This window comes from Vipera ursinii, assembly GCF_947247035.1.
Source record: "Vipera ursinii genome assembly, chromosome: 7".
Classification (NCBI taxonomy): domain Eukaryota; kingdom Metazoa; phylum Chordata; class Lepidosauria; order Squamata; family Viperidae; genus Vipera; species Vipera ursinii.
In genome coordinates, this window is record NC_139521.1 from 8,426,086 (window position 1) to 8,444,565 (window position 18,480).

Sequence of the window (18,480 nt, forward strand, 5' to 3'; positions counted from 1 at the left end):
GGGTATGGTGAAAAAAGTCAAGGTAGTACCCTCAACAGCACAATTGAAGCTCTGCTTCAATTGTGTAGGACTATTCATTATCTAGGTATTCCGACAAATAATTTCTGAAGCCGAGATCATTGATTACATGGAAAAACCTGAGCTACAGAACTGCTTGGATGACTGGATGCTCTTTCTAAAAAATCCAGCTCTTGCGAAAGGATGAAACTAAACGCCAGCCAACGCGCAGAATCCAGCCTGTCGTTTAACATATGGCCACCACTGACTTTTATTTACCACTGACTTTTATTTGGACTTCCTGGGGATGTATGGGTTCGTACACTGCGTATGGTTCATTGGTTCTGTATTAGCCTGTGATATAAAAGGACAGAGTGGACAGACCATGGACTGGACTGTTCCAGTCTCTGAGAACTAAAAAAGTAAATAACGGGAAGGAGACATCAGGAGACCACTGCATCTTCTTCATGTCTGCTGGGTTCACTCAACCCTCCAGGCTAAAATACAACTGCGAGTGTCTATAGCAAAATAGAAAAGTTTGTGTAGGTGGGTACAGCCTGGCAAATAATAATAATAATAATAATAATAATAATAATAATAATAATAATAATAATAATAATAATAATAATAATAATAATAATAATAATAATAAGAAGAAGAAGAAGAAGAAGAAGAAGAAGAAGAAGAAGAAGAAGAAGAAGAAGTAGTCTGAACATCTGGCTGACTGCGAATAATAATAATAAATAATAAATAATAAATAATAAATAATAAATAATAAATAATAAATTAATAATAATAATAATAATAATAATAATAATAAGAAGAAGAAGAAGAAGAAGAAGAAGAAGAAGAAGAAGAAGTAGTTGGAAGGGACCTTGGAGGTCATCTAGTCCAACCCCCTGCTCAGGCAGGAAACCCTATCATTTCATACAAATGGCTGTCCAGTCTCTTCTTAAAAACTTCCAGTGTTGGAGCATTCACCACTTCTGGAGGCAGGTTATTCCAATGGTTAATTGTTCTAACTGTCAGGAAGTTTCTCCTTAGTTCTAGGTTGCTTCTCTCTTTGGTTAGTTTCCATCCGTTGCTTTTTGTCCTGCTTTTAGGTGCTTTGGAGGATAGCTTGACTCCCTCCTCTTTGGGGCAGCCCCTGAGATATTGGGAGACTGCTATCATGTCACCCCACGTCCTTCTCTTCGTTAGTCTAGACCAGGGGTAGGCAACCTATGGTGACTCAGGAATTCTGGGAATTAAAGTCCATGAGTCATAAAAGAGCCGAGGTTGCCTACCCCTGGTCTAGACATACCCAATTCCTGCAACCGTTCCTTATATGTTTTAGCCTCCAGTCCCCTGATCATCTTTGTTGCTCTTCTCTGCACTCTTTCTAGATAAGAAAGTATGTAGTGAAGTTTTGCTAATGTTCATACTTATCTTACCATGATTTCAACTGTCTCATCTGAATATGGAGTACTTCACATCTACCTTGTAATAATTTGAGTTTCTGGGTTCGTGTCCGTCGTGCGATTGACCAGGCTCCACAGATCTTTACACATAAACTGTTTGGTGACTGAGTGCTGGGTTTCTGATCTTGATTGAGTAGGTGAGGGTTGCGAATACTTCTACCAGTCCAGGATGACCAGGGAATTCTAGAAGTTCAAATCCACACATTTTCACACTGCCAAGGTTCAGAAACCCTGGAATGAATAAACGAACCAGGATGTTCTCTTGTCGTCATGCAAGAGAAGAGAGAAGAATCACTGGTTCTCATGAATCCATAGGAAGGCCTCGACTACGCTCAGCTCTACGTTGTGGTGCCTACTCATAGAACTGGGTTACTTCTGAAAACCATGTTTCAGGCGGTTCACAATAGCCTAGCCTAGCATGTTGCGTATAGGTGTCTGGAGTGCTTCAAACTCAAGTCCAAAAACTGCTTCAAAGGACTCCTGGGCTGTCTGCAAATCCTGAAAACAACTCTTATCGTTTCTTGGAATCGTGTGAAATCAGCCCTGAAATGCTTTCAAAGGCTGCATTTGCATTCCAGGCCATCTTCTCTTCAAAATGTGGCATAAATCTAACTTGTGTCAACATTGCTTTAAAGCTAGCCTTGTGTAGGTGGGAACTTAATTTTCTCTTATCCTAAGGGCCCTGCCGGGATCTGCCTGCACCTGCCTGAAGCCAGGTTGACTATGTTGTAGGCTTCTCTCGTCTTCCTTAAATTCAGCAACCTGGAAATGAAATGGCAGTCATGATTGCATTTCAAAAAAAAATATTAAAAATCAAAATTTATCTAAGCCATTGTTTACGGCTTATAAAAACCGTCCACCTCCCAGAAAGGCTTGGCATTACGATCTAAATCCAGCGCAAAGGCATGCTTCCTGCTTTAACACCTAAGATTATGAATGAACCTTTATTGTCAAAGTACAACCATGTATACATTGAGATTGGCTGAGCCTCCCTTCGTGGCCCCCGCCCCACCACCACAACTCACAGTGACAACAAACCCATCATCTTGTTACACCATGTAAGCTAATTGCACACAACACACCAGCCTCGCAAGTCAATCATACATGGAGTTATTTCCCGTGCAAGAGCCTTGACAGCCCACGGATAGAAGCTGTTCTTCAGCCTGTTGGTACGGCTGTATCTCCTACCCGATGGTAGATAATCCTGCACATCCGAATAGTACCATCAAATCACCATAGTTTGTTGATCACAAATTAGCTTCGGACTCAGACATTCTCAATCTAATGGAGGCTAGAAGTATCCAGTCGGTCTGTCTGAAGGTGAAGGAGAAGGGGGGAGAAACTTGGAGTTCGTGTCAGGGATATCATGTTTAAGAACAGATAGTTTTTTTTTTTAAAAAATGGCATTCATGGCAGGGATATTTTACAAGTGCATTCAGTCTGTGTTTCTTAAGGTCTGACTGAGAGGGTGGATGGATGGATGGATGGATGGATGGATGGATGGATGGATGGATAGCTAAATTATCTACCTACCTAAGATCTCTCCTAAGGTATTAAACTGGTTAATGTTCCTGAGAGCTCCCTTAGTAGAATTACCACTTCCATGACCATCCCACAAGTTCCCAGAGGAACACATTTCCGAGTCATGGATGTTTTTAAGAATGCAACATAGTGGGGGAAAGAGCCAGATTCCTCAAAACTGGGGCTAGAGAGGGATGCTAAATCACAAGACCTAAACTGCGATGGCTGGGATTATCCGTGCATCTTAAATCTTCCAAAATGTTCCCTTTGGGAACAGGATGGAAGCTTAAGTTCCTTTCATTCCTTACCACGCGTCTATCCCCAAAGTTTCCCAAAGAGAAGAAAAAAAACGAATGGTAAGATTCCCCCCCACACACACACACACACCCGCCGTGCCCTTTGCTGTACACACAGGAGATTTAACACACAAGGGCCGAGGCGGGACAAGAAAAGCAGCAGACTGAGACGAATGGACAGAATAACAGAATCGGACGGGACCTCCGAAGTCTTCCAGTCCAAACCCCACCCCCACCCCGCTGCTCAAGCAGGAGAGACCCCAAGACCACTGTCGACAAAGGCTTGTCCAGTTATCTGAAGCTCCCGGTGAGAGAAAGAAAGAAAGAAAGAAAGAAAGAAAGAAAGAAAGAAAGAAAGAAAGAAAGAAAGAAAGAAAGAAAGAAAGAAAGAAAGAAAGGAGGGAGGGAGGGAGGGAGGGAGGAAAAGGGAGGAAAGGAGGGGGGAAGGAAGGAAGGAAGGAAGGAAGGAAAAGGAAGGAAGGAAGGAAGGAAGGAAGGAAAAGGGAGGGAAGGAGGGGGAAGGAAGGAAGGAAGGAAAAGAGGGATGAAGGGAGAGAGGAAGGAAGGAAAAGAGGGAGGGAGGGAGGAAGGAAGGAAGGAAAAGATGGAGGGAGGGAGGGAGGGAGGAAGGAAGGAAGGAAGGAAGGAAGGAAGGAAGGAAGGAAGGAAGGAAGGAAGGAAAAGAGGAAGGGAGGGAGGGAGGAAGGAAGGAAGGAAGAGAGGGATGGATGGAGGAAGGAAGGAAGGAAGGAAGGAAGGAAGGAAGGAAGGAAGGAAGGAAGGAAAAGGGAGGGAAGGAGGGGGGAAGGAAGGAAGGAAGGAAAAGAGGGATAAAGGGAGAGAGGAAGGAAGGAAAAGAGGGAGGGAGGGAGGAAGGAAGGAAGGAAAAGATGGAGGGAGGGAGGAAGGAAGGAAGGAAGGAAAAGAGGAAGGGAGGAAGGGAGGGAGGGAGGAAGGAAGGAAGAGAGGGATGGATGGAGGAAGGAAGGAAGGAAGGAAGGAAAAGAGGAATGGAGGGAGGGAGGGAGGGAGGGAGGAAGGAAGGAATGAAGGAAAAGAGGGATGGATGGATGGATGGAGGAAGGAAGGGAAGGAAGGAAGGAAGGAAGGAAGGAAGGAAGGAAGGAAGGAAGGAAGGAAGGAAGGAAGGAAGAGGAATGGAGGGAGGGAGGGAGGAAGGAAGGAAGGGAGGAAGGAAGGAAAAGAGGAAGGGAGGAAGGGAGGGAGGGAGGGAGGAAGGAAGGAAGAGAGGGATGGATGGAGGAAGGAAGGAAGGAAGGAAGGAAAAGAGGAATGGAGGGAGGGAGGAAGGAAGGAATGAAGGAAAAGAGGGATGGATGGATGGATGGAGGAAGGCAGGGAAGGAAGGAAGGAAGGAAGGAAGGAAGGAAGGAAGGAAGGAAGGAAGGAAGAGGAATGGAGGGAGGGAGGGAGGGAGGGAGGAAGGAAGGAAGGAAGGAAGGAAGGAAAAGAGGAATGGAGGGAGGGAGGGAGGAAGGAAGGAAGGAAGACTCACCTTCAGCCGAACCTCGGTTGTTCAGAATCTCGTTTCTGCCGACGGGTGATAAAACGGCGCTTCGCCTTGGAAGGAACCCCCCCCCCCCCCCGCACCAGGTCACTATCGAACGTTCAACCGATTCCTGCCCATTGTGACGTCACAATGGGGAGAGCTACAAAGAAGCGGACCGGCGTTCGGGAGGGGGGGGTCTCTCGGTCCCGCCCCCCCCGGCTGGAATCGGTGGCGCGGCTGGGCTAAAGGGAGGAGGCCGCTCCAGATGTTCGCCTGGACGAGCGAAGAAGGCGCTGGGCTGCTGTTCCGACGGGGGGGCCGCGGGGCGGGGGTCTCCCGTCCCGCTGAGTCCGTCTCTGGCGGGGGTCTCCGGCTGGTCAACCCGTCCGAGCGTGGGGGGCAAAGATGGTGTTGCTGCCCCAGTCGTGCAAGGAAGGTCAGTGGCTGCTTTTTGTGTGTGTGTGTGTGTGTGTCCCGGTTCCTGGCTGGAGAGTCTTAATTTCGGCACAAAACGTTCGCCTTCCCGCCTGGGTCAATGAGGACTAGCCGCGTTTGGGTCGTCGAGACGGGAGGACCTGTGTCTTGGCCGTATCAGTCATATAGTAGGGATAGCAGCAGAGCCGCAAATAGATAGGGATTGGCGGGGTGTGTGTGTGTGCGCGCGTTGGGAAGAAGGCAAGCTCTGCGCCCGCGCGCGTGTTCCGTCTGCAAATCCTGCGTGCGTGTTTAAAGTTTCCCGATCACTGCGTCTTTAAGAAGAAGTTGACACCTCTAGAATAGAATAGATTCGACTATGGGACACAGCTGACATCTCTAGCATAGAATAGATTCTACTATAGGACACAGTTGACACCTGTAGAATAGAATAGATTCGACTATGGGATAGAGTTGACACCTCAAGAATAGAATAGATTCGACTATAGGATAGAGTTGACACCTCTAGAATAGAATAGATTTGACTATGGGATAGAGTTGACATCTCTAGCATAGAATAGATTCTACTATAGGACACAGTTGACACCTGTAGCATAGAATAGATTCTACTATAGGACACAGTTGACACCTGTAGAATAGAATAGATTTGACTATGGGATAGAGTTGACACCTCTAGAATAGAATAGGTTCGACTATGGGATAGAGTTGACACCTCTAGAATAGAATAGGTTCGACTATGGGATAGAGTTGACACCTCTAGAATAGAATAGATTCGACTATGGGATAGAGTTGACACCTCTAGAATAGAATAGATTCTACTATAGGACACAATTGACACCTGTAGAATAGAATAGATTCTACTATAGGACACAGTTGACACCTGTAGAATAGAATAGATTCGACTATGGGATAGAGTTGACACCTCAAGAATAGAATAGATTCGACTATAGGATAGAGTTGACACCTCTAGAATAGAATAGATTTGACTATGGGATAGAGTTGACATCTCTAGCATAGAATAGATTCTACTATAGGACACAGTTGACACCTGTAGCATAGAATAGATTCTACTATAGGACACAGTTGACACCTGTAGAATAGAATAGATTTGACTATGGGATAGAGTTGACACCTCTAGAATAGAATAGGTTCGACTATGGGATAGAGTTGACACCTCTAGAATAGAATAGGTTCGACTATGGGATAGAGTTGACACCTCTAGAATAGAATAGATTCGACTATGGGATAGAGTTGACACCTCTAGAATAGAATAGATTCTACTATAGGACACAGTTGACACCTCTAGAATAGAATAGATTCTACTATAGGACACAGTTGACACCTGTAGAATAGAATAGATTCGACTATGGGATAGAGTTGACACCTCAAGAATAGAATAGATTCGATTATAGGATAGAGTTGACACCGCTAGAATAGAATAGATTCGACTATGGGATAGAGTTGACACCTCTAGAATAGAATAGATTCGACTATAGGATAGAGTTGACACCTCTAGAATAGAATAGATTCGACTATGGGATAGAGTTGACACCTCAAGAATAGAATAGATTCTACTATAGGACACAGCTGACATCTCTAGCATAGAATAGATTCGACTATGGGATAGAGTTGACACCTCTAGAATAGAATAGATTCGACTATGGGATAGAGATGACACCTCAAGAATAGAATAGATTCTACTATAGGACACAGCTGACATCTCTAGCATAGAATAGATTCGACTATGGGATAGAGTTGACACCTCTAGAATAGAATAGATTCGACTATGGGATAGAGTTGACACCTCTAGAATAGAATAGATTCGACTATGGGATAGAGTTGACACCTCAAGAATAGAATAGATTCTACTATAGGACACAGTTGACACCTCTAGAATAGAATAGATTCGACTATGGGATAGAGTTGACACCTCTAGAATCCCACCACTGGCTGTAGATCATCTCAGTGTCGTCGTAAGCGAGCTGATCTGACGGAAGGAGAGTTTGTTTTGCTACACCTGTGGATGAGCTCTGCAAATATTTCCTCACGTATGTGGATCAGATGCTCAGTCCATTGTTTTATTGTTCTTCTAGGGGAAGTGTTTCCTTTGGCTTGCCCCAACTCTCAACATGCCTGGTGCCAGATCCTCAACGTATCGGAGCTACAAGCTTCTTTCTTTGCCTATTCGGGAAGATACCCCAATGAAACAATGCTGAATGTTTCCACTCCCCAAGGAACCAAATACAGTTTATACCTGGGTGTCGCGTTGGCCATTGGCTCCAGTATCTTTGTGGGATCCAGCTTTATATTGAAAAAGAAGGGCCTTTTGCGAATGGCTGCAAAAGGTTTCACGAGAGCTGGTAAAAAAAAATAGATACTACTTTAAAATTTTTGTTTGTTTGAAATTTGGAATCCAATCTCAAAGCGTAGCTTGTCTATCTATCTCCAGTGTGTATTTAATACGAGGCAATTTTATTTTTTAAATGGTTTTTTGCCCCTGTCCTATTGTAGGAGGTCTGAGAAGTGTGGGGCTTTTTGACAGTAAATAATAATAAAGAAGAGTTGTTGAAAAAAAAATTACACCCACAGTATTTTGACCTTTATAAAGGTAAAAGGTAAAGGTTCCCCCACACATGCGTGCTAGTCGTTTCCGACTCTAGGGGCTGGTGCTCATCTCCGTTTCCAAAGCCGAAGAGCCAGCGCTTGTCCGAGGACGTCTCCGTGGTCATGTGGCCGGCATGACTAGACGCCAAAGATGCACGGAAGGCTGTTACCTTCCCACCGTAGTGGTCCCTATTTTTCTACTTGCATTTTTATGTGCTTTTGAACTGCTAGGTTGGCAGAAGCTGGGACGAGTAACAGGTGCTCACTCTGCTACGTGGCACTCCGGATTCGATTCACCAAACTGCTGACCTTCTGATCGACAAGCTCAGCGTCCTAACCCACTGAGCCGCTGTGTCCCTATATACATGTGTACAAAACTTTTCAACCAAATAGTGGTCTTGAAACAACTTAGGTTAGGTGAAAGAAATTTAATTACTCTCCTGTTCTCTAAGTTTAATAACTTGGTTCCTATATAACTCATACCCATAATACGGTGTGTTTATTTGCTGTTTATTCCATCTTGGTTATTGTTTATAAATAACTCATTCTCCTTTGCAAACATTCCTAAAAACCCTTCCTTTTCCTGTGAGGTGAGTTATTTATTTATTTATTTATTTTATTACATTTATATACCGCCCTTTCCCGGAGGACTCAGGGCGGTTTACAGGGAATTAAAAAACCAAAAATACAAAAGTTAAAACCAGTTTTAAAAAAAAAGTGACAAGCCCAAACTCACCCAGCTGACTTTCATGCCTAGAACTGGTCTAGAACTGACAGTATTCTGGTTTCTAGGCCAGGGCCTTAATTTCTTCAAAAGGGATCTGGACGAGGGAATAGAACTGTGGTGGCGAACCTATGGCACGGCTGCCACAGGTGGCACGCAGAGCCTTCTCTGTGGGCACACGCGCCGTCGCCCCAGCCCTACGCCTTCAGCTGGGTTTTATAAAAACTTTTTGCTTTAGGCCTCCGCCACCGTGTGCAAAAAAAAAGGTTCAATCAATCAATCAATTTCAACTTCTCGCGGGGAAAAAAAGTTCTCGCAAAGTTGGAACTGATTGATTGAACTTTTTAGTCCCAGCCAGTCTGCCGTTACCGCTGCAGCCACGGCCACCCAATGGGCCACGTCGACCCAATGGGCCAAACCCACCCAAAGGGCCACCCCCACCTGTCAGCCGATGATACATAAGTGGGTTTTGGGTTGCAGTTTGGGCACTCGGTTTCTAAAAGATTCGCCACCCCCGGAATAGAAGGAGTACTTGTCAAATTTGCAGATGACACCAGACTGGGGGAATTGGAAGATAGATTGAAGATTCAGAAAGATCTCGATTGGGCTCTAGCCAACAAGATGCAGCTCGGTGGGGAGAAAAGCCAGATCCTGCACTTAGACTGGAAAAAAACAAATGCACAGCTATAGACTAGGTCAGGGGTCGGCAACCTTAAAGACTCAAAGAGCCATTTGGACCCATTTCCCAGAGAAAATAAAAAAACGGGAGCCACAAAACCCTGCTGCTTCCCCCCACCTTCCGCACGGAGGGCGGCTGGCCAGGTGAGGAGTAGGCTGGGCGATGGTGGCTGGCTGGCTAGGGAGGGGGGAATCATGGTCGCTTGGGGGGCCTCTGCCAAGCCTCATGGCAGCGGCATTGGCAGCCCCCCCAACCCGGCCCATTTCGCCGGCTCTGTACAAGTTGCTTGGCAAAAATCCCGCACTTCCGCACCCCCGATCAGACCCACGTGGCACCTTCTTTCCAGCTCCACCGCGGCCCTCCATCGCTTCCTCTGCCGCCGTGTGCCGTTTCCCCAAACAAAAGAAGGTTGTGGGCAGTCCCACAAACAAAAGACGTGGGACTAAAAAAGTTCAGTCCATCAATTCCAGCTTCGCAAGATCTTTTTTTTTTTTTGTTTCCTGCGAGAAGTTGGAATTGATGGATTGAACTTTTTTAGTCCCACATCTTTTGTTTGTGAGACTGCACACGGCGGCGGAGGACTGGGAGACACAGTACAGGGGTGAAAGAGCGGCAGGCGACTCCGGAGCCGCAGGTTGCCGACCCCTGGACTAGGTAGTACATGGCCCTACGATAGTAACTCGTAGCAAGAAATATCTAGGTATCCTAATGCAGCGGTCCCCAAAACCCAGTCCGTGGACCGGCAACGACACACGGCATGCCAGAAACCAGGCCCCACAAGCAAACCAAGCCCCATCCACAGGATGCAGGCAGCACACGAAACCACGCTCTCTCCGGTCCACGGAAAAACCTTTGTCCATGGAACCGGTCCCCGGTATCCAAAAGGTTGGGAGCCGCTATCCTAATGGACCACCACTTAGGTATCAGGCAGCAGTTTGCAATGCCAAAAAGGTCGTCAAGATCACAGGTGGTGGGACTGCTTTAGACCGCCCTAGTGAGGCCACACTTGGAATACTGCATCCACTTTTGGGTCACTATGATGCCAAAAAAGATGCCGAAGCCCTAGAAAAAGTGCAAAGCCATGCTTGTCTGGGATGCACTAAAGATCTCCTGCCTTGGGCAGGGGGGGTTAGACTAGAAGGCCTTCAAGGGTCCCTTCCAGACCAAAGTTCTCTGATTCTTATTACTGAAGAATTGTTGCTGATACAATTCTGCCGTCGGTTACAGTGGAATATTCCAAATATTCTCCTTTGCAAACGATATTGGGAAAAGGTATTTGAATAGGAGGCGAGTTGTAGGTTTTTCTTCTGAAAATGGCTTTTTTTCCCCTTCTGTTTCCTTAGGAGAGGGGGGCTATTCGTATCTCAAAGAATGGCTATGGTGGGCAGGATTGCTTTCAAGTAAGTATTAAAGCTTCGCCACTTTTCCTTTTATTTATAGGTAGCTATTTCTGCACACCTTTTGTGAAAAGAAACTGGCCATAATATTTGTTACTAGTTAGACCAGGGCTTTTCAACCTTTTCACCCACTGCGCCGCTTTTAGGATATGGCAAGATCCGAGTACCACCAGTTGCCTGGCAAAGTGTCAAAAACTTGATGACCCAAAAAAAAAGGAAAAAAGTGATGAAGTACACGTAGTCCTCGACTTACAACAGTTCGCTTAGTGACTGTTCGAATGTTACAATGGCAGTGAAAAAAACACCCCCCAAGCCACAGCCGAGCAAGACACCTGCCTGCCCACCCGGCAGCGCTCTTTCTCCTGTCCGAGGTTTCCATTGTTGTGAGCATTTGTGTTGAGGATTGGCAGCGAGGGTGTGCGTGGGGGGGTATTTGGTTTTTATTCCCCCCCCCTCTTCTGGGTGGTTGCAGCAGGTTTTGGTCACTTCACATGACCCTGGGACACTGTGACCGTCATAAATGTGAATCAGGTGCCAAGCATCTGAATGTAAATCACAAGACCCTGGAGATGCTGCAACATTCCAGCTGATCCGCGCTTCTTCAGGGTTCAGCAGAAACGCCAGCTGCCGAGCTCCAGCTGGATCCTGGTGCTGATCCTGACGCTTCCGCTGAGGCCCGACAGCCCTGCAGCTCCAGCCGTCTCTCGCTCAGGCTTGAGCGGTGCTGCCACCTGTTCAGCTCATTCCCCTCCCCTGCTACCACTTTTCTAGGATGGTTGCGTACCACCTGCCAGGTGCTAATGTACCACAGGTGGTACCCATACCACTGGTTGAAAAGCCCTGAGTTAGATTACCTCTGCCTCAGTATTACTGCTATATGAATGGGAAAAGCAGGCCCGTGTCCATTTGTCAGAAATTCTTGTTGTGGAACGGTTGCGGTGTTGAGTTTCTTTCTGCTTGTGTGGTCTGCGGCAGATCAGTGCTTAAATGCACGCGAAAAAGTCTGTTAAAAAAAGCATTCTGGAAGTTCAACCTGCAATTTACAAGCTGCAATGCGGTCAATGGGTCAATGGACTCATCTCTTCTATCCCTCCTCCCCACCATTGCAATGGCAGGTGTGTGATAGATGGAATACCTGAAATAACACACTTGTTTAGGAACCAAGCCTCGGATTTCACAGACAGATGTTGAATGCTGGCTTGTTTCTTGGACAAATATCCGCGCGTCACGTTTGCCACCGTGATGTTGGAGTAACCATCCAGTCTTATGGGGATGTCGTCTTACCATCAGAAGAGAACGGTTGAGTCTCTTGTGTGGTACTCTTGGGATTTGCAAATCAACGTGGATGTCAAATTATTTTAACTGCATAGCTAAACCCTTCCAATGGATTATTTGGAGGCCTCAGATCTTACTGCCCTTGACAACCAGGTTAGGTGTGTCTAGAGGAGGGGAGCGGTTTTAGCTTTTTTTTCCCCCCTCTCTCCTATTTTTTTGTTTTGTTTAAATTTCTTCCCGTGGCCTGGGGCTGGGAGAAATAAGTCAGAAACAAATCAGTGGTAGAAAAATAGGAGAAGATATATGATGACGCTCCAGAACATCTCCTACCTGACTTTGAATTGCTGGCTTTCTTGATAGCAAGCCAGCTTCAGTAAGTGGTGGAAAGGTAGGAGGATGGGACTACAGTATGTTGTTGTTGTTGTTGTTGTTGTTATTCATCTCTCTGAGGCTCAAATCTTCCACCTTGGGTAAATGGGAGCATCCTTGGGAAGCTGCATAGGGCAATCTCTTTTCAGTGGGAATCTCTGTACTCAGTTTACGACTCAGCTACTACACATATCGATAAGGCAGATAAAAGCGTTTTCGTATTAGTTTAGCCTTAGTGAACAGTTTTAGTAAAAAGGGAGTGCTGAAATATTATAAAACCTGGTTTATATTGTGAGGGATGGTCATGGATGCCATGCTCTTCCTTTAACTTTTAATGAGGATTCTTTAGAAATGTTTCACTCTTTGTGTCTGTGCAGGTGGAGAGAGAGGGGGGGAAGGGAGGGAGGGTGGGGGAGGGGGAGAGAGGCAGAGGGAGGGGGACAGGGAGGGAGAGAGGGGGAGGGAGAGAGGGGGAAGGAGAGAGACGAAGAGAGAGGAGAAGAGAGAGAGGGAGAGGGAGGGTAAGAGGGAGAGAGGGAGAGAGGAAGAGAGAGGGAGGGGAGGGAGGGAGGGAGAGAGAGGGAGAGGGAGGGAGAGGGAGGGAGAGGGAGGGAGGGAGGAAGAGAGAGAGGGAAAGGGAGGGAGAGAGGGAGGGAGAAAGGGAGAGAGAGGGAGGGAGAGGGGAGGGGGAGGGAGAGAGAGGGGGAAGACGGAGGGAGAGGGGAGGGAGAAGGAGAGGGAGGGAGAGGGGAGGGAGGGAGAGAGAGAAGGGAGGAGAGAGGGAGAGAGAGGGAAGGAGAGAGAGGGAGGGAGGGGGAGGGAGGGAGGGAGAGGGGGAAGGGAGGGAGGAAGAGAGAGAGAGATGCATGCTTTAATGGTTTCCAAACGTTTATTGCATCTGATATGGGGAGGCAGAAATTACTGATAAAATTCCAAAAAGACGCTCATAGTTTTAGAAAGGTTATATCTCTGGAGTAATTCTAATTTGCTGTCGTTTTTGGCAGTGGGAATAGGAGAAGCTGCAAACTTCGCTGCCTACGCCTTTGCCCCTGCAACTCTAGTCACTCCATTGGGGACACTAAGTGTCCTTATAAGGTGAGTACAATTAATACACAGTGCAATTGCTTTTGACAACTAAGACATCTGGGATTGCAGTTCAAACAGAGGCTCAACAGGACTGTAAGTTGCAGGCTCGTATGCTCCTATTTTAGCTAAACCACGTCCATATTGTCTTTCTAAAGCAGTATTTCCAAAATTTGGCAACTTTAGGATGCGTGACTTTCAACGCCCCAAATTTCCCAGCCAGCCAAAAACACTTTTTCTGAAGAGTCCAAAGTGACAACGTACCACACTCCATATATGTTAGAATTCTGCAATATAAAGAGTTTTGGACTATGCCTAAATACACAGCACTGCCCATAACTTGTGTTTCTGCAAAAATACATGTTTTTTTTTCCTAATAGGTGATTCTTTTAATATATATATAGGCAGGGCTTTTTTTCTCATAGAACACTTAGAACGGAGTTCCGGCACCTTTTTTGGATGGAACCTTGTAGGGTAGGTAAGGTGGGTTGTATGACATGTGTGAGTTCCGGCACCTTTTTCTTTTACAAAAAAAGCACTGTATATAGGATTTGAACTGAAAACCTGGCCTTGACAATTACATTAGCCAAGTACAGTAACCAAGTAGGTTTGTAAAGGCAGTTGCATATAGACACACAATTTACATACTCTTTGGCTGTTTGGGGGCCATCAGTCAAAAGACCACGTACAGTTCTTTATTTATTTCTTTTTCAAAAGTCAGGAAGCGCAGTTATAAAGCTTGGCAGAGTTACTACTAAACTGCTCATATGGAGATGTGTCTAAGACGATTACAAAATAATAATGATGTGCAAAAGTTGTCCATTTATAACACTGTTCTTGGTTCTTATTCATTCCAGCTGTTCAGAACTTCAGTTTCTACTTGTTACATTCCTAAGGGTTCCACCTTTGCTTAATTTCTCCTTTTTCGAAAATTCCAAACAGTGCAATATTGTCTTCCTATTTCTTGGATGAAAGGCTCAACATTCATGGAAAGCTGGGCTGTGTGTTAAGCATTCTGGGTTCCATAGTGATGGTGATCCATGCTCCTGAAGAGGAACAAATCACATCCTTGGATGACATGGAAATAAAACTGAAAGATCCAGGTATGCTTACTAAAGAGCTGTCATAGAACGTGATGACTCCCCCAGATGCTTCCCCAGATGCCTCTCCATATGCTACTTCAGAGGAGGATGAGCCCATCCTGGGCATGTTAGGAGGGGAGGCAGCTGAGGGCTTTTAGCCAGGAATGGAGGGGCCGAGGCAGGGGAGCGACTGATGAACAGCTGGCTGAGATAGAGGCAGGAGAGGCACAGCTGCAGCTGGGAAGTCCAGTGGCTTTGGGTGGAGAGGCCACACAGCTGGTCAGTGGAGAGGATGAAGAACTGCTTCTTCCTCCCGATCTGAGAACACATAGGGCTGAGAGGAGGCAGCCACAATGGAGGTCAGCTAGGCTACTTGCAAGGAGGCAGCCAAATCCCTCTTGATGGGCTGCACCAGGAAGCAGTTATTTAACTCAGCAAGGGGGGGTTGTGAAATGATGCAGGGAACAATGTATCTGTTTCCTTGCTGTGTGTTCTTCAGCCATTATGATTCTTGCCTTGAAATTTGGATTGTGGCTTTTCAACCCAGGACCTGCCTTTGCCTCGTGGTCTTGTTTTTGCCTAGTGGATTTGCCTTGTCCTTGTGCTATAGACTAATACTGGCTTCTTTTGAGTAGCCTGTTGAACTCATTGGGGTGGGCTGATGCTGGCAAAGGGAATTGCTGGGGAATACTAACTCAGGCTTGGAAGCCTTAATAAAGACTCCTTAATAAAGACCCAAGGTATGTTTATGTGAGAGCGGGACAGCACATAGAATGAGCTTCAGTTATGAAAGTGTTTCATCATAAATGTTTTTAAATTAGGCTAGAATGTATTTATTTGTCCTATAAACAGATTTGGGATTTTGCGTGGTCTTTCGCATGTACAATGTTGCAACTGTGCTATTCTTTCTTTCCCCATCTCAGTGTTTCTCAACCTCAACCACTTTGAGATCTATGAACTTTGGAGTTGAAGTCCATACTTCTTGAAGTTACTGAGGATGAGAAATACTGGCACAGGAGAAGCCTTACAATTAGAATTAGAATTCTTTATTGGCCCAAGTGTGATTGGACACCCAAGGAATTTGTCTCCACTGCATAAGTTCTCAGTGTACATACAAGCAACAAGTGCTAAAACACGATCGTAATCATAAAACACATTCATCATAAATCATAAGATACAACACTCAATGATAGTCATAGGATACTAAATAAGCAATCAAGATAAATCATACTAGGGGACTAAATAAAACAATATAAACTGTAAGATACAAGCAACAAAGTTATAGTGCCGGTTCGCATCCCACCAGGCTCAAGGTTGACTCAGCCTTCCATCCTTCCGAGGTAGGTAAAATGAGGACCCAGATTGTTGGGGGCAATTAAGCTGACTTTGTAATAATGCCGCTTGGGGTGTGTGTGTGTGAAAGCCCTAATAAGCAGGCATATACATAGAATGAAGGCTACTGCTAAGCTTGTAAGCCGCCCTGAGTCTTCGGAGAAGGGCGGGATATAATTGGAATTAAAATAAATAAAAATAAATAGTCATAAGAAGATAAGGAAATAGGTAATTGGAAAGATGAGAAGGATAATAGTAATACAGCCCTACTAAGTAATTTGAAAATGTTGTGGGAATTAGTTGTTTAGCACAGTGCTGGCATGGGGGGGGGAACTGTCCTTGGGTGTGTAGTTGTTCTGGTGTGCAATGCCCTATAGCAGACATGTCAAACTCACAACGTTACTTGACGTCATGCGACATATCAGAACTTTTTCCCCATTGCCGGCAACGGGGTGGGTGCAGTTTCCTCGTCACGCGTCCAGCCTGCGTGCTGGCAGTTTGACACCCCTGCCCTATAGCATCATCTCGAGGGAAGAAGTTGAAATAGTTTACGTCAGGGGTCCCCAACCCCTGGTCCGTGGATCAGTACTGGTCCGTGGCATGCCAGCAACCGGTCCGCACAAACAAGCAAAGCTCCACCCACGGGATGCAGGCAGCCCACAAAACCACGCCCCCTCCAGTCCGTGAAAAAACGTTTCTCCACGGAACTGGTTCCTGGTGCCCAAAAGGTTGGGGACCTCTGGTTGACGTCCAGGGTCCTCAATGGAAGGCAGGCTGGTAGCAGTTGTTTTTTTTTCCTGCAGTTCTAACAAATCATTGACGTCTGTGTCTGTTTTGTTTGGTTGCAGTGCTTAAATTCAAACATGTTCTATTCTACCTCAATTTTTTTTAAAAAAAAATATCCAAAGGCTTGGACCTAGGGTTATCGGTTTCCCACGTAATGCTTCTCACACAGCTCTAAAAACCTGCCTCTTCCTGTCCAGGAATGCAGTCGAAATTGGTACCAAGGCTTGCAGAAAGAGGAATTATTTCATAAGTGGTTCTCCATTTGTGGAGCACTGGATCCAATGCACTTGATCACCTAAACTGTGATTTGACAATTTAGTCCTAACGTGTGGTGGTTTTTTTTCCTTCCCTGCAGTGTTCATCGTGTTTGCTGCTGTTGTAACTGTGACCTCACTGGTGCTTATTTTTGGCGTCGCTCCACGGTTTGGGCAGACAAATATATTGGTCTACATCTCCATCTGTTCACTGATAGGTGCTTTTTCGGTCTCATCCGTCAAAGGCCTGGGCATCGCTATTAAGGACATGCTTTATCAGAAGCCAGTCTTCCGAAATCCACTGCTCTATGTCTTAGCAGTGATTTTGGTGCTGGCTGTTAGTACTCAAATCAACTATCTCAACAAATCATTGGATGTGTTTAATACGTGTCTGGTCACTCCCATTTATTATGTGTGCTTCACAACCACCGTGGTGATCTGCTCCGTTATCCTCTTCAAAGAATGGAACAGCATGGAGCTTGGGGACATCATTGGGACCTTGAGTGGATTCTTCACCATAATTATTGGCATTTTTTGCCTTCACGCTTTCAAGAATGTCAGCATTACCTGGAACCAGTTGGCCGCTTCTGTTAAAAAGGACCCCAATTTGCCTCTGCATGCTTATGAGTCTCCTCATATGTTATTAGAAAATATGGACGCTCCCGTTTCGCTATGTGATGAGGATAACACTCTGTTCAGCCGAGGAGATGAACAACGGTAACCACCATTAAATCATCTCTCACAGCTTACAGCCAGCCAGAGCAATTATCAGCCTTACTATCCCAGAATTTGGAGGAACCAGAAGATGGGACGTGTCATTTGCTTTAGGGTTAGAAAAGGAAATTAGAAACATTTTGGTATTTCTGCATTTCCCATCCTTAACAGCACGCAAAAGTCACCAGTAGCAGTAATAGTGTTTGAGTGATGACTACAGTTGCTAATAAACTGAATTATATATGTAATGTATTTTCTAAATCATATTTTATAGTTCTACTGTTTTAAAATAAGATGTTTGCGAAGGGCTAAGTGAAGATATTTTGTAAAAAAAACAACAACAGGACTTTTTCTAATAGCCAGCACGTTAGTAAATTAGAAGTTTTAATTTATTCTAGTTTTTCAAGTAGGAAACATCCAAAAAGAACCACTTCTCTCTCTTTTTTTTAGGTGTAACTTCCAGCAACAAAGTTTAAAGCCTACTGAAGTACATTAAATGAAAACAGGATCTTTCTACGCCAGTTAGCACTGAGTTAGCTTCAGACCAAGAAATCCTTACAGCAAACTCATGAAATCTGGGAGATAAGTTGGTGTACACTAAACATTTCTGGAAAGGCTTTAAGTTTAATTCCCTCATCAGTTGCTTTAATTGTTCAGGAAGATGGATTAGCTTTTAAGACACAGACATGTATACTCACAAATGATAAAGTGTTGAGATTTTTTTTTAAAAAAAAATCCCTGGTGACTTTTGTTATTTTGTGAACTGGAAAGTGACTTTGGTTGCAAGTCAATGTCTGAAGTAAAATTATCACTGCCAATAAATTTGGTTTCGAAATAGAATTCCAGGCTTGGCGGTGTGGAGATTTTTAGTTATCTCTTCAGTATTTAATATCAACACAGCTGGACAGGTTTTATTATACAAATAAACAAATTATATATTTAGCTCGCAGCAATGGATAGGT

General features: G+C 45.1%; 1 protein-coding gene across 1 annotated transcript; it reads left to right on the forward strand.

Annotated features, from left to right (window-relative positions):
* Window positions 1-5,189: 5,189 nt before the first annotated feature.
* NIPAL1 (NIPA like domain containing 1) lies at window positions 5,190-17,525 on the forward strand (the record flags this gene model as incomplete). The annotated part of the gene is made up of 6 exons (XM_083367920.1): window positions 5,190-5,220; window positions 7,313-7,579; window positions 10,570-10,626; window positions 13,272-13,362; window positions 14,293-14,453; window positions 16,906-17,525. 6 exons carry the CDS (start codon window positions 5,190-5,192, stop codon window positions 17,523-17,525), a joined length of 1,227 nt encoding a protein of 408 aa, XP_083224046.1.
* Window positions 17,526-18,480: the final 955 nt, after the last annotated feature.